Source organism: Herpailurus yagouaroundi, unplaced genomic scaffold (genome assembly GCF_014898765.1).
Source record: "Herpailurus yagouaroundi ecotype Mexico unplaced genomic scaffold, PumYag 140, whole genome shotgun sequence".
NCBI lineage: Eukaryota > Metazoa > Chordata > Mammalia > Carnivora > Felidae > Herpailurus > Herpailurus yagouaroundi.
In genome coordinates this window covers 49583735-49606790 of record NW_024412395.1, presented here as the reverse complement: position 1 = coordinate 49606790, position 23056 = coordinate 49583735, and the positions used below count along the sequence as shown (strand labels likewise).

Genomic DNA, 23056 nt, shown 5'->3' with positions numbered 1-23056 from the left:
GTACAGAAAATTACACTGAACTTTTTCAAATAGGAAACTAAGGCTAAGTGGATGACTCCTGTGAAGGGTGAAGGGCTGTGGATTTTATTCAGACCCTCGATAACTTGCTGTGTGGTCTCTGCCAGGTCATTTAATCTTTTTACTTCCTTCTTTTTCAATTCCAGTATCCACTAAATCTTCCTATTTTCCTAAGAATTTATCTAATCCTTTCCATTTCCAGGGTCTCTCTTCAGATATAGGCCCTGTTGATTTTACTCCTGAACATCCCTAAATGACTGCTTTTCCCGGATTTCCTCTTGGGCTAGAGAGAGCACAGCAGTAGTCCAGGGTGCTGAGCGGACTGGGCTCAGCTTCTCTTACCTGGGACGAGACTCTGTGGTTGGGCTCCTCCAGTCTCTGTGCTTCCCTGCTTTTCTAGAGCAAGATACTATGGGAAAAGAGACTGATTCGAATAAAGAGCTACTGGGGTTCCCTGTAGCTGTGGTGGCTCCCGCTACCCCAGACCCGCTGCCCCCCTCCCCCCCCATGAGCTGCTTGCAGGTCTGAAGGGATCTGATGCGTCGTCACCCGTTTTGGATACATTTTAGGAAGCTCTGAACCATCAGATGCCGATTCCATTATTCTCTCACCAAGGGTTGAACTAACCTGAGCCAGTTTCTCATGCACAACTGAGGTTCCTCCTTACAGGTATTCGTAGCTATTACAGATGTTTGAGGCGGGTTACGTTTGGCCTTTCACCAGCAACGCCACTCCCAGGTTTTAAGGAAATCGAGTTTCAGACCAAATTTTGCCATTCATTGGCAAACAAGCCCCTAGAGAGCCCTCACAGATTTGTTCTGCACACTCAAGGAAGTTCCTGCTCTCTGTCTCTCTAGGTGAATGGAAAATTCACTCGAAGCAGACATGCCAACATTACAGATGCAGTTTTCTTACACACTTGTACTTGGGAGTCTAGAATCAAACTAGACCTAGAACTGGGGAGGGATTTAGCTTACTCTTGGGCCTGGTTGGATTCTTTTTATTCACGCAAGAGTGGGGAGTATAGCTAAAATTTTAGCCCTTCTCTGTGTGCTGACTGCCTTTACTTTGGTCAGTGAGAGCCTGTTTCTCACATGCATCATGGCTACCGACAGGTGACTGGCATTAATATTCTCCAATAATAGCCCCTTTTGGGCATTCACCTGGCTCATACTTATCTATACTTAGATACAGATAACTGAAATACTTGTAGCAGCTGCCTCTGGCATCCTTCATCAAATGCTACCAGAACCTTCTGGCACTGGGCATTCTGGGTCAGGGTGTCAGTTGACCACTTGGGTCTCATAAATATAATGTTGCATGGTGTATGTGAAAGTATTTTAGGTAAATTTTAGGCATTGTAACAACTTACCAGATTAGTTTTGCAGGCTAAGCCGGGGAGGCATAATTGCTTTATTTTGCCTAATTTTTTAAAAAATGAATTTGTTGCGGGCAACAGAAAAGAGAGCTTTTGCATAAAGGTCTCGATATTTGGCTTGCTCTGGGAAAATTGGGACTTCGGCCACACCAGACCCTATTCCTCGAAGGTGACTTTGTTTTCCAGTGGAATAGCAGCAGCCCACTTTTTAGAGCTGGGGTAGGAGGGCACCGAGAATGGGCTCCTGGGGAGGGCACTTCCTAGGGTCCCCCTGTGCTGACACTGAGTATCAAGTGCCCTTTAATCATTGGGATTGTGCTGTTGGTTTGCAGGGCCCTCCTCCCTCCTTTACTCCCGCCTGGCCCCTGTAGGTATTTGAGTGTTCGACCCCTGCAGCTGTCAGACACTTTTTCCTCTTGGCTCAACACTTGTGCTTTGCTCACGCTGCTTCTTTGTCTGGAATGCCATTTCCTTTTCGGCTTGCCTCTCCAGGTCTTAACTTCTTCCTGAAGGCCAGGTCCAAGGCCCCCGTGGATGTGAAGTCTTCCATGGCTCTTAACACTCCTGGCTCCTCCGTGTCTACACAGATAGCAGCGCATTGTTGTTGTTAATTGTTTCATGCCTTCCCTCTCCTCAGGGGTAATATTCTTAAAGTCAGGAAATATATCTTTCTTATATTTTATATCTTCCACTGTAAACATGTTAATGCTTATCTCCTCATCCCAGTCTGAAGGCAGAGAATAGTCCGTCTATTGATCTACCTGACAATTATTTTAAAGCATATTTATACATGGTGAGGAGAAGCAGGAGCGTGTTCTTGATAGGGTTCTTGAGCAAATGGCTAAGAAAGAATTCTTGAGATGTCTTTGGTGTAAAAGGTGATTTTATTAAAAAAAATTTTTTTAATGTTTATTTTTGAGAGAGAGAGAGAGAGAGAGAGAGAGCAAGCAGGGGAGGGGCAAAGAGAGAGGGCGACATAGAATCTGAAGCAGGCTCCAGACTCTGAGCTGTCAGCACAGACCCTGACAGACCCTAACACGGGGCTCGAACTCATGGACTGCGAGATCATGACCTGAGCTCAAGTCGGACGCTTAACTGAGCCACCTAGGCACCCCTAAAAGGTGATTTTATTAAAGCACAGGGACAGGACCTGTGGACAGATAGAGCTGCACTGGGGTTGTGAGGAGTGACTGGTAATATACTTTTAAGTTAGTGGGGGTTAGGGATAGCGTTAAGTCTCTAAGGAATTGGGAAGCCAGGCTTTCAGGACCTTGAGGGGCTAGCTATTGTTAAGATAAGGTTATTTTTAGTCTTTAATAAAGCAAAAACATCAAGGAAGTAAGGTAGCCCTGAGTTGCTTGAGGATGGTCACGCTCTGCATGTCCCAGGTGTCTGCAAGTTGTAAGGAGATTTAATTTTAGCTACATTTCTCTTGCCTTTGTTTCCCTCATGATTATAAATATGAACGTAATATAAAAACAGGCATAACCAAGAAGCCAGGTAAGGAAAAAGACCCAGAAGCCCAGATTCAGGGTGTGCCAAACTCCCAGGGTGGGGGAGTAGCATGGCGTGCAGCCTAACTACCGGGACACCTGGCCCCTGCCAGTGCGGACCGTGCTGTTTCCTGGAGGATCTGCCCACTCTCCAAATTAGGTGGCTATGCCCCAAACCTGGGGGATCCGCCGCAGGGCTAAGCATTCACATATACCAAAATAAGACAGTTCCCAAAGTTACTTAATCGTACACCACACATCAGGCAAAGGTGTTGGGTGGGCATCAGACTAACCACACCCCAACACGAGGGGCTGTGAAAGAGCCCCGAGGCACAGGGAGTCAGGATGCCAAAGAGGCTTCCATTATTAATAAGGATGAGCAGGACGCCCCCTGCCGGTGGCCCTGCACTTAGTGGAGGAACAGTGTACCTGGGCGCATAGGCAGCGTCGTGGAGGGCAAGGCTGGTGATGGATTCGGGGAATAAACAGTAAGTGGTTCAGCAGCGCCCAGCCTCAGGGCTGCATTTGGGAGAAGGGGCATCTGAGGCGGGAGAGGAAAAGGGAAGTCTGATGTGCATGCTGTGCTCAGGGATTCTGACTTTTTCCTAGGGAGCAGAGGGCCTTTCAAGGGAGAAGTCAGGGAGAGAAAGGCCTGTGTGCCAGTCTCCTGGGAAGCAGGACGATGTTGGGGGTTCAGCAGGCCGCCCCAGCAGCAGTGTGGAAGGAACGGGGTGGGTGGATTCAGGAGATGTGAGAGAGCCTTTAGTGCCTGGGATGACAGCATCCTTTCTGGTTTGGGATGCAGTTATTTCTGGATGCAGGAAGATGGGCGGGCTAGCTCTATGTGTAGCCTGTGATCCCGTGTCGCCGGAGTGATGTTTATGGTTTCTGACCCACGTCTGTCTGGTTGCACTCTTCTTGGCTGTATAGACGGACTTCTCCTAAAACAAGGGCTCTTTTTAGTGCAGTGGTTCACCACCTCGTTCTCCCTGTCCTAGGTACATTGTCTGGTCGGTATATACCGGCTTTCCTTTTTACACAGGCACACTATGTACTCTGGTCAGAATGTTGTTTCTCAGTACATATAAATCTTTCTGTATATACATTGGCAATACATTGGAGCACATCGTGTATTTATTCTGTAGTCGTAAGGGTGAGTAGATGTTAGGATTGGCGTTTTCTCCTTCTGGAATTTTTTGTTCTGAGCATTAAAGACATTTAACCATCTGTTTATGACTTTAAAGTGAGTGTTCTAAGTGGAGCCTATGAATAAATACGTGAATCATGAAGGATACATTGAAGGGGTATTGTCAGTAATAAATTGCTCTTATGCATCTTTTTCAGCTGTTTTTGTAGCTTTAAAAAGGTCTAATGTAATCATATGGAATTTTTAAGGAATTAAAAAAATTTAATGTTAACTATGGATTTTTATATGGATTATATCTTCTAGGAGAGATTGGGGTGTAGGGTTGCTGCAACTGCATTAAAAAAATATTTTTTTCCTTAGAGTACAGATGATATGTACTTAGTATTACATTGTTACAAATTTATTATTTTTTTTAATGTTTATTTATTTTTGAGACAGAGCATGTGAGCTGAGCCGGGAGGGGCAGAGAGAGGGGACAGAGGATCTGAAGCCAACTCTGAGCTGTCAGTACAGAGCTTGATACAGGTCTTGAACTTGTGAACTGTGAGATCATGACCTGAGCCAAAGTTGGATGCTTAACTGAATTAGCCACCACCCAGGTGCCCCACAAAATTATTTTATTTTGATTTTAATTTTTAAAAAATATTTATTTATTTTTGAGAGAGTGCAAGTGGGGAGGGTCAGAGAGAGAGACGGGGTCAGAGGATCCGAAGTGGGCTCTGTGCTGACAGCAGAGAGCTGATGGTGGTCTCGAATTCACGAACTGTGAGATCATGACCTGAGCCAAAGTCAGACACTTAACCGACTGAGCCATCCAGGCACCCCACAGAATTATTTTAATAGAAGTGGAATGTTGGAGGGGCACCTGGGTGGCTTAGGAGTTTAAGTATCTGACTTTGGCTCAGGTCATGATCTCACAGCTCATGAGTTTAAGCCCCATGTTGGGCTCTGTGCTGACAGTTCAGGGCCTGGAGCCTGCTTCAGATTCTGTGTCTCCCTCTCTCTCACTGCCCCTCCCCTGCTCATGTGCATGTGCTCTTGCTCTCTCTCTCTCTCAAAACTAAACATTAAAAAAAACTAAAAAGAAATGGATGTTGGATTCATTGTTGAACTTTGCAGAAGTATAAATTAACTTGAAATTAATATTTTTCAAAGCTCATCATATTATCTTTTCCTCTAGCTGAATATAGTAGATGTTTACAAATGGTTTTATTCACCTAGCTTTTCTGTAAGAACATGACTTGTATTTCCTCCCACCTACAGGAGACTGGCTTACTAGTTCTAGAGATTTCTTTTCACAAGGCTTCATTTTTCTGACCAAAATATAAGAATTCAAATAGTTTTACTTTGGCACATATGTGCAAATTAAATTATCTAGCCTTTTCAAAATATTGCTCAGTATTAACATGAGCGTAGCAGTGGGAACAAAGACTCACATTTGTCAATTTTTATTCCTTTTACTTGTAGTTGAAATCCTTTAGGGAGTTGAGTAAATTTAAATGTAAGTAAAGTAAAACAGTCAACAGATTTCAACTCAGGGAACTGGTTATAGTGTTATTGCCCTAACTTCATATTGAAGACCTAAAGCAAATGCTAATACATTTTCACCTTGGTTTCTGCTCGACTTTGCTCTTGGGTAAATGGCTGTCATCCTGGTAGTCATGAAAGGGGATCAGCAAAGGAGAATTAAACGAGAGGAATTGGCAGGGGCTCAAACTACACAGTCTGCTGTGGCATTTTGAGGTGTTGATCACCTTTTTAAATTACTATTTACCAGCTTACTATTGTGCTGTTCTTTAGTTGGCTCTAACTGGTAGGTCTGTACTAGCCCTGAGTAGTTGGTACTTGAACTTATTAACTAGTTTTAACTTTTAATAATAATCTAAGCAGAAATGCATGCATTAATAATCACCAGGTCTTCCTTTCTCTTTTGTCACATACAAACATTTTTTGCATAAATGCATGTGTGTATTTCCATACAGTATGCCTAATTTATCTGCTCACAAAAAGAATTTTTAGTATGTAATGGATGTTAAGAAAAGTGTTTTTTCATTCTACAAACCATTGTATCTATACCTATGAAAATTATCCAGAAACCAAACATAGGAAAAAAGAAAAAAACAATCTTTGCTGACCGAGCTTTTCCTTTGTGTTGATTGCTACATATGTACAAACCTGGGCATGTTGGCTTTATGTACCTGGGTTTGTGGATTTGCTGTTACGATTTTGCCTAAGGTGTTAGCACTTTTAAGCAAGGTGATGAGAATGTGGGAGATGATGTTATTTATCCTTTATTTTAATTTTTAATTGAGCTATAATTAACATACAGTGTTACGTTAGTTTCAGGTGGACAACTTAGTGATTCAGCAGTTCTAGACACCACTCTGCTCATCACCACAAGTGAACTCGTAATCCTATTTCACCCATCCCCCAAGCCACCTTAAGGGAAAAAAAAAAAAAAAGCCACTCCCCAGACATTGATGATGTGGAATTAGAGGCTAGAAAGTAATCATTGTAAAAGAAAGACAAAAGAAGAAACTACATCACAGGGGCACCTGGGTGGCTCAGTCAGTTAAGTGTCTGACTTCAGCTCAGGTCATGATCTCATGGTTCCTGAGTTCAAGCCCTGCATTGGGCTCTGTGCTCACAGCTCAGAGCCTGGAGCCTGCTTCAGATTCTGTGTCTCCCTCTCTCTGTACCTTCCCCTGCTCACACTGTTTCTCTCTCTCAAAAATAAATAAACATTAAAATAAAAAAAAGGAAACTACCTTACATACTATTTTTACTGCTTCCAGTGCTATTCTTATACATGATTTCAGCTAAAAACTGAGATCCTTTGTATTTAGGCCATTAAGAATGTGTTATTGTTTTTATTGCTGTAATCCTTTATGATTAGTTATGACTTTTGATACCTTTTTGACAGAAAATACAATTTGGTATGCTAAGCTTGTGGACTGGTGGGCTTGCTGACCCATGATGATGTTGTTTAAACTGTAGGATGGCAGGATGCGTTGGTGGTCCCTGAGAGAGCTCATGGTGTTTGGAACAATTAAGTCATCATCACTGGAAAGCTCACCAGGAAAAGAGATGTTTATAAAACCAGAATTTGTAAGCAATAATGTCTTATATAAAATAAGGGTGATTTTTTTTTTCTTACAGATTTTGGGGTAAGTGCATTCTTAGCAACAGGGGGTGATGTTACCCGGAATAAAGTAAGAAAAACATTTGTTGGCACTCCGTGTTGGATGGCCCCTGAAGTCATGGAACAGGTAAGGAAAAAAAAAAAAAAAAAAAAAAATATATATATATATATATATATAAAAGTGATGTTTTGTATCATTAAATACACTAAAATTTCATTCAAGTCAATGATGTTACTAGAATGCATCATGTAACTCAGATTTAATTCCTGATTGCTGGGCCTTAGCAAAATGATATTATCGAAGTTGTGCATATATGCTGTAGACTCCTGACATACTGTGGACCTCATGATGTGTGACCTTCTAGTTGTATGATTGTGTTTTTTCCTGGTTCTTTTCTTAGGTGAGAGGCTATGACTTCAAGGCTGACATGTGGAGTTTTGGAATAACTGCCATTGAATTGGCTACAGGAGCAGCGCCTTATCACAAGTACCCTCCTATGAAAGTAATTACTATTGGAAATAATATGTTGGGCTTGAAATAGGATTTAATGGAATAGGTTCTGTAATTCTTTTAAACATAATCATTTTTCTCTTAGACCTGAGGAGAATTAGTGGAGGAATGCAGCCTCCATTAACTCCAAAAGTTAAGTGTTGTCTGATGTTCTCAGTGGACAAAATAGGACAAAAGTGGTACAGTTCCCAGCTTTGAAGCTTGCTTTTACGTTCTTAGCACAGAGCTGTCTGAAGAGTGTGATCAGATTGGTGGGTGGAGGTTGAGAACTGTGACACATGCTGGTCATTACTCCTCTAATAGCAGAATACCCTAGACCCCCAAGGAAAATCCGAAAATAGATTATAGTGATACCATCTTTGTGGATAGATTTCCCCAATTTTTTTGGAATGATCTGTAACATTTCACCCATGTGCTCATACTGTCATGTTGGTGATTCATCTGAAATAAGTGAGCCCAGTGTTATTAGACAATAACCTACATCTGGATACTGTTTTCAGACTTTTGTTATTCTTTTAACTGGCCTACATCATTATTTCACTCAGTTCTGAGATGGTAAATCAGGGCTGATTTACCCGATTAGATTTTATTTGGGGGCTGAAATAGTTGAGTGGAAATTATTAAAGTATTTTACAGAAAGTACCATCTGTATTTGTTTCAATTTTTTCCTAGGCAAATACTGGAAAAATTTAGGTTTAAAAAAAATGAGGATAAAAAAAGTTTAAATAATTTTACTGATTAAAAAGTTAATACATTCTTACTGGAAAAAATTTGGCAGTCCAAACAAGAATAAAGAGAATAATCATTCATAATCTCATTAGCCACAGACAATCCCTGTTAAGGTTTTAGTGTAGTTACATTACTCTTTTCTCTATATACATATTTAAAAAAAAACAATTTTAATGTTTTTATTTATTTTTGAGAGGGAGAGAGAGAGAGAGAGAGACCAAGCATGAGCGGGGTAGGGGCAGAGAGAGAGGGGGACACAGAATTCGAAGCAGGCTCCTGGCTGAGCTGTCGGCACAGAGCCAGATGCGAGGCTGGAACTTGTGAACCATGAGATCCTGACCTGAGCCGAAGTTGGACGCTTAACGGACTGAGCCACCCAGGCGCCCCAGTCTATATACGTATTTTTAACATACTTAAGATTAGGGTGTGTGTGTGCATACATACTTGCTTTTGTTAGCAGAAAATGTAAAGTTGAGATGGAAACAATTGAAATGAACTTTCAGAGAAAGAGTGCTAAAGCAGCTCTTCCATCTGGTTTTTCTGTATTATTTTTTCGTATTTCTTGTTTTCTTTCTTCCCCCACTCCTTCATGTTTCCCACCCAGCTCCAGAATCATATTGCTGATCCCAGCCTGCTATCCTGTCCTGCGGGACTCTGCTAGGACTTTGGAACTCTCCCACTTTCTTCTGTTTGCTGTTTTCCTCCACAAACAATAAACTGTCACTGTAATCCTTCATGCATTCACACATCTGAAAGTGTTTGAGAGGAGCCTTGGCATGTATAACATTTGCATAAATTAAGGCTAATTTATGCATTAATGAGGTTTATTCCTTTTATAGGTCAATAGTTTACTACAAATTGTATTCTTTTTTAAAGCAAGTAATTTTGATGTTAGTGTGAACGAATGGAATTTTTACCTTTTTTATTTGAAGCTGTATTTTGATTTGGTTTTGTCCCCCTCCAAAAGCAGCGTGGCCTTTTGCTCTCTGGTTATGGTTTTTAGTAAGTCGTATTCTGGCTGTCTTTCAGTGTCTTACTGTCTCAATTTGGCCAAGCCTTTAAGCAATATTCTGTAGGTTTTCTCAGTAAGAAAAGAGAAAAGGAAATCATGTGTTACCTTCTGGGATGGTGTGGATTTATTTTTAGGGTTGGCAGTGTGTTAATAGAAGCCTCGAGTAGGGGCGGTTCCTTACTCATGAATGACCTGTGCACATGAACTGCTGCTCTGGCCCCCGCCCCCACGCACGTTCCCAGCCAGAGCCCCGGCCCTCGCTAACCCTGTGCTGGAGCTACGTGCTCCTCCAGGCTGTGTGAGAGCCAGTTCCCAGAAGTTCTGTCCTGGCCGCTTTGGGAGATCATTCTTAACACACAGAACAGATTTTGTAAGTTCTGTCAATGGAATAACAGAAAGGTGAAAGGGCACATTGAGCAGATTTGCAAAGGGAAATGAATACTTTTAGCACACACTTTCTGGAAGGTTAAAATCATGGGAAAAGCATGTTTGTACCTAAATCAAGGATGGTCTTTGTGAGAGATTAAAGACTCGACTGTAGCCATTGCTGTACTGAGATTCTGTCTTGGTGTTTGTTTCTGCTGCAGGTGTTAATGTTGACTTTGCAGAATGATCCACCCACTTTAGAAACAGGAGTAGAGGATAAGGAAATGATGAAAAAGTACGGCAAGTCCTTTAGGAAATTACTTTCCCTGTGTCTTCAGAAAGATCCTTCTAAAAGGTATGTCACACTTAGTGGATGAGTTAATAATGACCTGGTTTGAATCACCACAAAGCGTTGTTTGTGCATGGGAAAAGGCTGTGTGAGGACACCTGAAAGGTACTGCTAGTTCAAGGGAAATCCTGCTCTGGCCCCTGGTTTCCAACCTGTTAGTGGAAGACAGGGCAGGTCCAAGAGGGAGAGAAGTGAGTGAGGATGAAGGAGAGGCGGAGGAACATTTTTAGTGTTAATAAGATTCACTGTGTTTGTTAGGTGTGGGCTCCGTCATCAAAGGAAATGAAATAAAACAGAAATCAAAAGAAATTGGCAGTGGTGCACTCAGAAGCTGAGCTAATATTCTGCACTGTGTAGGTTGAGCTGACCTCTCAGGATTTGAATATCCTGCTAGCTCCAGTCTAAACCAGGCAGAGCTATTGAATTTTGCATGAGCTTCCTTTTAGTTGCAGAACAAGTTGTGCTGTTTAAAAGATTATCAGTAAAGAAGATTAAGATTTTTGCATTAGAAACATTAATCATATAAACAGAAGCAAAAGGTTTGAAATCAACGTTAGTGTTTCCTCTTTATTCTTCGGTTGTTGCCTTGCTCCATAGCATGTCTGTTTTCTGAGTTTGTTTCTTCCTTCTTAATTTCTGTGACTTTGAAATATCCTGGCAAGTCATAATATAGTTCAGCATCTTTTATCTCTTAAAGAAGAAAGTGACGTGAGCCCCACAGGCCTTGCCTGGGTAGAGCCCCTTTGTAGAGCTTGGTTGTGTGTGGTACCCTCCTGGCATACAGTCAGCCTGGACGACAGACCTGGAGAGGCCTCTGAGGATTTACTGGCCACCTTCTCCACCCAGGGGCTCAATTTGATACTTAGATTTGAAAACATAAATGCTGGCTTCTCTCCAGAAGCTTTCTGTTTCAGGGAAGGACCTTGCTTTTGGACGGAGGGATTCCTGTATTCCTAAATCCTTTATGAAACTTCAGTTGTGTGTTTTTGTTTTTTTTTTTTATCTTTGCACAGTACTCTATTGTTTGAGTCAGAAACCCTTCTCTAGATTAAACATAATTTCCATTATTTTACCCGTTCTTCATAGCTACTCTCTTCATTCCTTTACATTTTACTGAATTTGCCTTGAATCTTTTATCAGTCACCATTCATCCTCATGATGGGAGATCTGAAGACTGTTTGCTATTAAGCATCTTTAAATTATTTATTGTAAAAGGGATAGTTGTTTTGTCACACCAATAGGCCAATAGGCTATTTTTGCTTCAACATCTTAGTTGCCCTTTGTATTTGATTTGTAGGGCTTGTTTTTCCTCCCTAGTTATACTACTCTTTCATTGAGCTTACTTCTTCACTCTCCTATTGGGTGAGAATGCTCTTAGATTCTAATTTTGTTCTGCAACACTTGTTTGTCTTCCCTTTCTTTTTGGTGTCCTCTCCAAACATAAATTTTTGGCATCACCAGGGAAACAATTTGATCCTCCAAAGCCCAGTGAGAGAAGTATTTGTCTTCCCAGTTAGCACTGCATTACTGTGGTTGGTCTTTGTGATTCTCACACTAGTTGAGATCCCACCTAGTGGTGATGATGTGTAATGTCACCCAACTTCAGCCCTTTTGGAAAAAATACTGTAGGGTAGAATCACGGGTATACTTAATGATACAATAGATTTCTTTAGGAGGTTTGTAACTTAGGATAAATTAGATTATTATACACTATATTTAATTAACTGTCCTTATTTCTTAATTATCTTGAAAGTCTTCCCAGGTGTTAACTATATGAACTCAAATAATAGGTTCCCACCACCCCACTAAAAAAAAAAAAAAAAAAAATCTCAATTAGAGCCTTGCATCATATATTTGAATTCTTACAAAGTCTTTCCCTCAGAGTGCTCTGTTAGGAACTTACTGATTTACAAAGTATTAATAGTTTAAGGATTTCTTTTAGATGTTTACATTATAACATAATCTAATCTCACTATTGTGCAGTTGTCCTCCGTAACAGTGTCAGTGGTGCACCAAGTTTTTAGGGGACTCTTTTTTTTTGTTGTTGTTAATTGAAGCATAATTAACATACATAACTAACATTATATTAATTTCCGGTGTACCATACAGTGATTCAACAACTCTGTACATTACTCGGTGTTCATCATGATAAATATACTTAGACCCCTTCACCTATTTCACCCATCCCTACACCCACCTCCCCTATGACAACCAGCAGTTTGTTCTCTGTATTTAAGAGTCTGTTTTATTTGGTTTTCTTGTTTTGTTTCTTAAATTCCACATACGAGTGAAATCATATGGTTACATGTCATTCTTTGACTGACTTACTTCACTCAGCATTATACCTTCTACGTCCATCCATATTGTTGCAAATGGCAAAATATCATTCTTTTTTATGGTCAAGTAACATTCTATTGTATTCATATACCACATCTTCTTTATCCATTTACCTATCAGTGGACATGTGGGTTGCTTCCGTATCTTGGCTATTGTAAATGCTGCAATAAACATAGGGGTACGTATATCTTTTTGAATTAGTGTTTTCTTTGGGTAAGTACCCAGCAGTGGAGTTACTTGATCATATGGTAGTTCTATTTTTAAGTTTTTCAGGAACCTCCATTCTGTTTTCCACTGTGGCCACACTAATCGTGTGTGAGGGTTCCTTTTTCCCCACATCCTCGCCAACACTCTTTTTTTTTTTTTTTTTTTTTTTACCTTTTGACTAGTCATTCGGACTGGTGTAAGGTGATATTTCACTGTGGCTTTTTAAACATTTAATTAAATTAATTAAAAAAATTTTTTTTAATGTTTATTTATTTTTGAGAGAGACAGAGACAGAGCACGAGCACGGGAGGAGCAGAGAGGAGGGAGACACAGAATCTGAAACAGGCTTCAGGCTCTGAGCAGTCAGCACAGAGCCCGACACGGGGCTCAAACTCACAAACTGTGAGATCATGACCTGAGCCGAAGCCAGATGCTCAACCGACTGAGCCACCCAGGCACCCCATAATTTAATTAATTTTTTTAAGTAGACTCTCCTCCAACATGGGACTCAAACTCGCAACCCCGGGATCAAGAGTCGCATGCTCTACTGACTGAACCTTCCAGGCTCTTCTTTCATTGTGGTTTTGATTTGTGCTTCCCTAGTGATGGGTGATGTTGAACATCTTTTCATATGTCTGTTGGCCATCTGTATGTCTTAGTTGGAAAAATGTCTGTTCAGGCCCTCTGCCCATTTCTTAATAGCAGCTTCTCAGGTGACTCTCTTGCTCGCTCTCTCTCTCTCTCTCTCTCTCTTTTTTAAATGAAATGACATGGATGTGGGAAGTTTTGAGGAAAAAAAAGATTGATGAAATATGAGAATGGGAATAAACAATATTGTTGAATTACTTATTATATAGGGTGCAGCTTTAAAATATGTATTCATTACTAAATAAGTAAACATTTTAATTGCTACACAAACCTGAAAGAAACCATGACTATTTCCTGTCTTCTCTGCCTTTGCTTATGTTATCCAAAGGCTCTTCCTCTTCCTCTATATTCCTTGAACCTCTTTTAACACTTACTTGAAAGTCCTCATCTTCTTAGAGTTAGGTAAATCTGGGTGAGATTCCTAGCTCTACTTTATCGTCATCTACATGACTCAATTCCCTTTTCTGTAAAATGAGCCTAATAACATCTACTTCATAAGATTGTGATGGGCACGGAATATGATAATTCACTTAAAGAGGATAACACAGTACCTAGGGGTTCCTAAGTATTCAGGAAATTGGGATTGCTGTTCACCATTTGCTGTTTTCTTCCAAACTGAGTGGAATTATTACAACTCTTAGTTTTCCTGCAGTATGTTAGAGATATGTCTCTTGTGTACTTACCACATTATGTAAATTTATTGACTTACACATCCAATTTCCTCATAGGTTTGTAAGTTTTTTAGAAGTGTCATTCATCTTTATGTCTTTGTGTCCACAGTGTTGGGTCTGTATTACATATTTGATATTTCTTGAGCAACTGGAGACAACTGGGAGCTTGCAATTTGGGAATGATTTGGACTCACTGACGAGTGTTTTAGAAACAAACCAGATTCAAGTGGGTTGAGGAGTAAATGCAAGATTTTTGATAATTTTTATTGATTCTGCATATAGTCATCTACTTATAATTTAAAAGCAATTGATAGGTATCAAAACCCTGGTCTTGTTGAGTTCCTTTTTTTTTTTTTTTAAGTTTTTATTTATTTTGAGAGGGAGAATGGGAGTGGGGGGAGAGAGAGAGAACGCACATGCACACGTGCATGGGTGGGGTAGGGGCAGAGAGGGAGAGAGGAAGACAGGGAATCCTAAGCAGGTTCCTCACTGTCAGCTCAGACCTTGATGTGGGGCTCAAAACGCATGAACCGTGAGATCATGACCAGGGCTGAAACCTAGAGTTGTATACTTATCCTACTGAACCACCCAGGCGCCCCATGCTGAGTACCTTTTTGGCAACAGACAGAAACTTATCACAGGGGAACAGTGACCAGGACAGATTCAGTCCCATGTAGGAGCCCTCAGGCTAGCTGAGAATAAGTTGCATTTTCAGCCAACCTTGAGAGCTCATGGAACTTTCCTAATAAAAGAGAGCTGGGGTGTTGGAGCTATTTGCCTCATCCAAGTCCATGCTCTGCATTGGCATAGACTAAGAGGTGCTTATATTTGCAATGCACAACATTTTGCTATTTCTTAAAAAATGAGCCTTAATCTTTTAGATCACATACTTCATATGGATGGCAACTATAAAAAGAACCAGTATTTTCTTTGAGCAACAAGAGGGTGGATGTCACATAGATAATTTCATTAGAAGTGAATAAAACTTGAATATTTCTTTTGTGGGGGAGGGGAGACTGAGAGATACAGCTCTGCCTGAGGTCAATGAGATGTTAGCAATTATAATGCACATTGTTAGAACTACTTAAACTATATCATGTTCATCCTGAATCCTTTGAAAATTATTTTAAGTCTCAGTGGACTTTGGTTCATCCATATGTATTAACTGAATCCTTTAAGATATTTTCTCCTGAGAATGTTGGTACTTGCAGACTACTGCATTGTTTTTAAGGATTTAAAATTAAATCATCATTCACAGCCTGTACCATTATTTGGGTTGCTGGTATAACATTTTAGCTTTCCTCATAAAACAGTATCTGTATTTATATTATGTTGTATTATTTGAAAATTGTTAGCAGCCATGTCAGATATAACATGCTTGCAGAATTCTTTTTCTTATGTGGTACTCAGCTAAGGGGCAGGCAGCACTGATGGTTCCATATTAATCCTGTACTGGTGGTTGCTATAGCATAAAACTAAAACAAACACAAAAGCAAACAAAACACAGAAAACCTAAAGTCAGATGGGCAGCATGCACCTTACCTTCTCTTGTACCTTCTATCACTTTCTTCCTCCCTCATTTTCCCGTTCTTTCCAGTTCTGTTTTCCCATACTTTCTTATGGAGATAGCTTGGCACTTGTATGATTCTAACCCCCAAGCTATAGGCACTTGAGTTATTTTGAGCACATAAAGAACCTGCAATTTAGTTATTCTCTGTGTGGAGTAGACCTATTATTTTGTATGACCCATATGAGCTATTAACATAAATCCTAAGCCTGTACAAAGAAGAATGTGGCTCCTTTAAACCATTTCTCATTTCTTATGTGATTGAGTGTATTTATTGATGAAGGCTAAGAATGGAGAGTGCAGAGAAAGAAGTTTTCTTTGTGGCATGCTTTTCCCCTTTACAGTTTTGGTCACCATAGAAATGACCTTGCTGGGGAAGGGAAGGTATTTTCCCAGGCGTGTATCTCCAGGCATGTCTGGCATTCCCTAGCCTTCTCTCTACATTGGTCCTACACCTCACCCTTAGTTTGTGGAAGGAGGAGGCAAGGTGCAGAGGAGCAAGGGGGGGCATGTGGCTCTCCACTTTTGGACCTCCGCTGTGCATGGACTTACCCCTTTCTGTTTTTGTTTGTTTCGTTGTTGTTAGCATGAGTCTTGTTTTCATTACATCATTCTCCTGTTCCCTACTCTATTGAACAGATGCTTAGAATTCAGTGTTGACTAAGTTTGGCTTTAGAAGTTGTAGTTTCTCTGTCTGACTGTCTAGTAGCATCACTTCTACCTTGTATTTGATTATGTTATAGAATTGAGCTATGGCAGTTTTCTGGTCTGTGCTGGGCATTGGGGATATAAAAAATGAATACCATGTGGTCCTTTGTCTGAAAGGGCTTATAACCTAGTGGGGTGGAGGCGGGAAGACCTAGGAACAGGTAATTACAGAATAGGAGTGTGTGGGTAGATTGGTGTGTGAGCACTGAGTAGGGAGCAATGGATATGTACTTGTAGGAGCTGATAAAAGTATCTCTGAAGATGGTGACATTTAAACTGGTTCTTGACTAATGAGCAAGGCTGTGCCAGTTGGTTACAAAAAATTTTGGAGCAAGAAAAGCAGCGTGTACTTTGTCACGAAAGAGCAGAGTGGGAGCAGGGTGGGAACATTCGTGTAGCCGGAGGACAGAGTTCATGTGCGGTGCGGTGGGAAATGAAGATGGAGGGAGCCAGCACCTCTCAGCCCACTGAAGTCCGTGAGGATGGATAAGAATTGGGTTTTTACAGAAGCCACCTCTGGAGCAGGGTGGGTGCTGGGCCAGAACGAAGAAGAGAGAAGTAGCGGAGAGACTGGCTGGGGGGCTGTTGTAACTGAATTGACCAAAGGCGATGAGAGTTTTCGACCAAATCGGTGACCTGGAGTCTCTTGATCATCTTGCTTTTCTTGGGTTTCTTAAAAAAGTTCAGTCTAACTTATTTTGTACGCCCCTTGGTTTTTAAGATTTTATTTCATGTTACGAGGTGCCAAACACAACACCAAGTCTCTGCGCGGTGTGTAACGGTCGTCCTTAGGTTTTCTGTGCAGCCCTCTCCTCCCGCCACAGCTCCGCTGTAGCGCTTCCACGCTCTGACGTCCCTCTTACAGCCTCACCGCACTCGCTAATTCTTATCTGCTAGATTATTAAATTGCTGAAGGTAGTATTTACGTCTGTTGTATTCACTGCGGCATGGCTAGCACCTAGCGCGACGCCTGACAAGTAGTAGGTGCTTAATACTTACAGGGAGGTTGAAAGATGAATTGGAGTAGCTGGAGGCCAGACACCTTGCCGATGATCAGTAAGAGCGCACGTTAAAATAACAGCCACGGTTAAATCACGTAAAATAGCAGTATCATTTTTAGTTCTGCTGCCTGTTTAACAAGGTATGGACTCATGAATCTGGATAAGCTCGCTGAGGGGATGTGGCACACAGACCATCAATCATGGCCCACCTGTTGTTTAGACCTTTATTTACTCAAAGCAATTACCAATTAACAGCTGTGTATTGCAGTGGATGTGGTGATTCGGAATTCTTTGTCAGGCACTTCTAACCAGTGTTCTACTTGAGGCTGAGGGAAAGAGCAATAACAATTTGAATAGAAAATTGCTCTGCAAAGAAATGTAGTTTATGGCCCCTGTAGACTTACGTAGTTTCTAGAGCGATGCACTTAAAAACGTTGCCTAAGTCTTACGTATCCTTTGGTTCAGTCCCTGGAAACGTTTTAATCGAGCTTCCTGGTTCCCAAGCAGTGGTTTCCGATCTTTTCAAGTATGAGGACTCCTTAAAAAAATTTTTTTTTAATGTTGATTTATTTTTGAGAGACAGAATGTGAGCAAGGGAGGGGCAGAGAGAGAGGGAGACGCAGAATCTGAAGCAGGTTCCAGGCTCTGAGCTGTCAGCACAGAGCCCGATGTGGGGCTCAAACTCACAGCTGTGAGATCAATGACCTGAGCAGAAGTCAGATGCTTAACTGACTGAGCCACCCAGGCGCCCCATGAGGACTCCTTTTATTTTATTTTATTTTATTTTATTTTATTTTATTTTATTTTATTTTATTTTATTTTATTTTATTTATTTAGAACGTTTATTTATTTTTGAGACAGAGAGAGACAGAGCATGAACGGGGGAGGGTCAGAGAGAGGGAGACACAGAATCTGAAACAGGCTCCAGGCTCTGAGCTGTCAGCACAGAGCCTGATGCGGGGCTTGAACTCACGGACCGTGAGATCATGACCTGAGCCGAAGTCGGACGCTTAACTGACCAAGCCACCCAGGCGCCCCAAGAGGACTCCTTTTAAACTTGCACCCTTCTCAACACAGTACTATTTGTACCTTCGGTAATCACGGCCTGAATGAATACCTCATAATATTCAGTAACGCTTCCCTCTCACCGCCCCAGTTTCTTTTTTTTTATGAAAAATTTTAAATACACAAAGGTGAAAAAGAATAGTACAGTGTTTGCTTCTATAACACCACCTGGAAGCAGTAGTCACGAATATTTTCTGTATCTGATGCGTGTATTTATCTACATTTTATTTGCTGAACAGTTTGAAAGTGAGTAACAGACTTTAATAGTTCAGCTTGCATTCCCTGCAAATAAAAATGTGTTCCCTCATAGCCACAATACTTTTCCACACCCAAGAAAATGACCAATAATTCCCTAAAATCATCTTAATGATCTAGCCTATTCACATAGTCTCTAATTATTTCCAAATGTCTTTTGTTGTTTCTCTCCCTTCCCCTTCAAACACAGGATTTAGGCAAGGGTCTCCTGTGGCATTTGGTTTTGTTTCTTTAAGTCCCTTTTAATGTGGAACAGTCCCCTCCCTTCTCTTCTTTTCCACTTATGACACTGACTTTTTGAAGAGATCAGGCTGGTTGGCTGATTGTCTCATACTCTGGATTTATCTGATTCTGTCTGCTTGGCTGCGTGTTTTAGAAGGAACTATTTTGGAAGAAAGCTATTCTTTATGGAAGAATGCCATTTAATAAAGGTAGAAGGAATGATAGAAGTAGGACATCAGCATTCTGCCACCTGTTAGGAAATAATCATTTAAGACAAAGATGCTGAAATTGTTAGGGGAACAGAAAATTCCTACAATGCCGAACGAAGTATTACCCAACAGAATGCTTGCCAATTGCCCTGGTGAAAACATACCTTGACAGTGGAGAGGTCTCAGGCCCGGGGGTCGTTGGTTAAACTTAGCATCACTCCCAGTGAGTTAACCTAACATCAGGTACCTCTGATGTGCCGTGGGGAGAAGGGCATGGTGTCATCTGTGAAGGATTCTTCCCCTAAATGCTTGATGCAATATAGTCAAGTTTTTAGATTTAACTTTTAGTTTATAGGAAGTACAGGATAGAGAAGCAAGTTAAATGACACCATGAGGAGCCAGACCAATCCAGTATTGCTTTTAAATGAATTTGCATTTTATGAATCACCCTCACATTTACCTTACCCCCCAGAGCCACTAGGGCATGTGCACTGCACTTGGTGGGCAGAGAGAGCTTGTCCACATGTTGCGGGCCCCTTGTGGTAACTGCTGCTCTTGGGAAATCCTAGGACACTGTAGACTATAGTTTCTTTGACAGGATCATATTGCAGCTTGCACGGCTTCTTAATAAATATAGGAATTTAGCTCACAGATGTGTCAGTCTGCCACCTTTAAGAAACACTGAATTCACTTAGTTGAAGTGTAAGGATGAAGGATGGAAAATTGATCGTGTCCTAAATATTTAACTTACAGCAATTTATGTGTTTTGCAGTAGAGTGGAAAGAACTGGAAAATCGGCACTGTTTGATTTGGTGCCAGCTTATGATTAATTTGTTTTCTGGTTTTGCTATTCCTGAAACTGGTTTTCCAGAAACATTCTGGGATTCAGTTGTTTCATCACGGCCGTGTATTTATTGAGTGGTCATTGTTTCAACTTTAATTTATTATTGATCTTTCAGGCCCACAGCAGCAGAACTTTTAAAATGCAAATTCTTCCAGAAAGCCAAGGTAACATGCTTAAAACCCCACGTAAATCTGCTATTTTGAAATCACTATGAATTTCTATGTGTGATATTTGGTGTTAAACTGTTGGGAATATTTATTTTGCAGAACAGAGAGTACCTGATTGAAAAGCTGCTTACAAGAACACCAGACATAGCCCAAAGAGCCAAAAAGGTAAGCATCAATAGTCTTTGTGACCCAGCATGGGCTCCTCCCCACCCGGGGATATGAAGCCCACAGACAAATATGAAAAACATTGCCACATACTCAGGATGTGTTATTTAGAGGCTATCTGATTAGCAATTCCTCATATAGCTGCATTTTGCCTTTTGGCTATCTCTGGCTTGTTGTGAATGCATTTGTGGAAACAGTGTGAAACTTGAATGATTTCGTACTTTCCATTTTTCAGCTTTGCTTAAAGAAGGTCGGAGGGGAGGGGATTGTGATGAGGTATGAACATTGGAGAGGTGAAAGATCCTTGAATATCTTTCTTTTGAATTTTATAGAAGAGGGGGCAGTCATTTTGAAGCAGCTTGAAATGATGAAAACGAAAATCAAAATCTGTTTTCAATGGCTATCTTATTTTTAATCCGATTTTATTTACAAATTGAGTTATCTTGAGTATCTGGAATATTGGTTCTTTCCTCATCAAAGACCCTGGCCCCTCTTGTAGTTTACCTGATGTTAACTGAATTATGTTAATGATTACCTGCAAAAGTTTCCATTCTTGGTTTTAGATTTTTAAAATGGTGTGTATGTGTGAGTGTATTTATTTACGTATTTATCCAGAGTTTTATTTTTTTTGTAATTACTGATTTCATTATGGTATGAAACCTAACAAAATTTAACCTCTGGTTTGGTTTAATTTGGTTTTAAAATTATGTTAGATATTTATAATTTAAAGTATTTATGTAATCACAGATTTAGAAAGGAAGGTTCCTCCCCCTCCTTTTATGGTTAATAGTTATAGGGAAAGCCGATATGAATCTGAGGTATATGCTCTGAAATAAAACTGGCAGAGGAATATGCGTTCGAGATTGCATCTCATCATGCCTCAGTGAAGTAACTCTGAATGTTGCATTCCAGACGTTGCCTTTCCTAAAGGCTCAGTAAGAAGTACATTTAGCGGATGCCTTAAAATTATTTGAAACAGATTTAAAAATAGATTTTAAGAAATGACCCACTGTGGGAAAGAAAAAAAAAAAAAAAGGAGCGGGGGTGCCTGGGTAGCTCAATTGGTTGAGCTACTGTCTCTTGATTTTGGCTCAGGTCATGATCCCAGGGTTGTGGACTCGAGCCCCCATCAGGCTCCATGCCAAGCATGGAGTCTGCTTGGGATTCTCTCTCTCTCTCTCTCTCTCTCTCTCTCTCTCTCTCTGTCCCTCCCCCGCCACCCCCCTCCTCTGCTCACATGCTCTCTCTCTCTCTCTCTAAAATAAATTTAAAAAAATAAAAAAGAAGCGACCCACTCTGTGTAGGTGTGCGACTACCTCCCTGGGGCCAGCAGGATTCTCTCTGGGGTGTGGGATCTTAGCATAGGGCTTTAAAAAAAATTTTTTTTTAAGTTTATTTATTCGTTTTGAGAGAGAGAGAGAGGCCATGCACACGTGCACACACATGAGCATGGGAGGGGCAGAGCAACCACCTAGGTGGTCCCAGCATGAGGCTTTTGATCAGGCATCTAAAGTGTTGAGTTGAAAAACACTGTTAGGGAGCCATTGGCTTGTTCCATTTGTGAGGTCCTCAGAGAACATTTTTGTTGGTCTCTGCTTGTTTCACTGTTTTTTTCTGGTCTCATCCTGTAGCTGTTCCCTCAAGAGGGAGTTTGCCAGGTGTATTTTCTCTCCAGAGCTTTATTTAGCTTCACACCCCCCAGTCCCTCCCTGTCAGGTGGCCTGCCGGCCTCTCAGGTACAGTGGTTTTCCTCCCCTCCCAAACCTAATCTTCTTGTGTTCTGTGTTTCTGCCTGAGTTACCCAACCTCAGGACACTGGGATTATTTTTGTGTTTGAGACCTCCCTTTTCCCTGTCCTCCCTGTCTTCCTCCTTTCTATTCCTTCTTAGATGTTACCACAGGATTTACTTTCTGATCGTGTCACCTAATTGCTTAAAAGTGGTTCCCAAAATTAAAGATAACTCCAAGAGCAAATAAGTGAAAAATAAAGTTCCTATCAAATAGAGGCCAACCTCCTTAGCCTCGAATTCATGGCACCCTTTCAACATCCAGCCTCACATTCTAAACTCCAGCTCAAGTCAACCACCTGTAGTTCTCACTCTGTCTACTTTCCTCACTAACATATGCTTTCCTTTGAGAGTCTGTCATTTGGGAAAAGTGAAGAAACTCTCCAGGCTCTGGCTTTATTTTCTTTCTTTTTTTTTTTTTTTTTTTTATTTTTGGGACAGAGAGAGACAGAGCATGAACGGGCGAGGGGCAGAGAGAGAGGGAGACATAGAATCGTAAACAGGCTCCAGGCTCTGAGCCATCAGCCCAGAGCCCGACGCGGGGCTCGAACTCACGGACCACGAGATCGTGACCTGGCTGAAGTCGGATGCTTAACCGACTGCGCCACCCAGGCGCCCCTATTTTCTTTCTTTTAAAAAAATATTTAAGTTATCTATTACATGTTAGTGTTCTTTGCATTCCACATCCCATTTTGCATGTATCGTAAACAGTAAGCAGCTAGAGTTTGGGGACCTGTGATATTTCAAGCATGTCTTCTGCCATTTACTTATTTCTGGGTTTTAGACTTAACTCTCAGGCTTGTTCTGTCATCCATCCCTTCAGGTGGAAAGTGGCTGCCCATCTTGGAGTCAGAGAAGTGTAAAGGGAGAATATGTTAGTTCTTTAAACATCATATAGAAAAGAGAGTGTGGGGCGCCTGGGTGGCTCAGTCGTTTGGTGTCCGACTTGGGCTTGTGTCATGATCTCACGGCTTGTGAGTCCGGGCCCCACGTCAGGCTCTGTGCTGACAGCCCAAAGCCTGGAGCCTACTTCGGATTCTGTATCTCCCCCTCTCTGC

General features: G+C 41.2%; 1 protein-coding gene across 1 annotated transcript in view; it reads left to right on the top strand.

Annotated features, from left to right (window-relative positions):
- The window catches only part of STK39 (serine/threonine kinase 39), a 311613-nt gene that overhangs the window by 97296 nt on the left and 191261 nt on the right, over window positions 1-23056 (top strand). The window contains exons 8-12 of the mRNA XM_040474668.1: window positions 7196-7305; window positions 7580-7681; window positions 10018-10151; window positions 19995-20043; window positions 20146-20211. Coding sequence (XP_040330602.1) covers window positions 7196-7305; window positions 7580-7681; window positions 10018-10151; window positions 19995-20043; window positions 20146-20211 — 461 coding nt within the window. The remainder of the gene's footprint in view (window positions 1-7195; window positions 7306-7579; window positions 7682-10017; window positions 10152-19994; window positions 20044-20145; window positions 20212-23056) is intronic.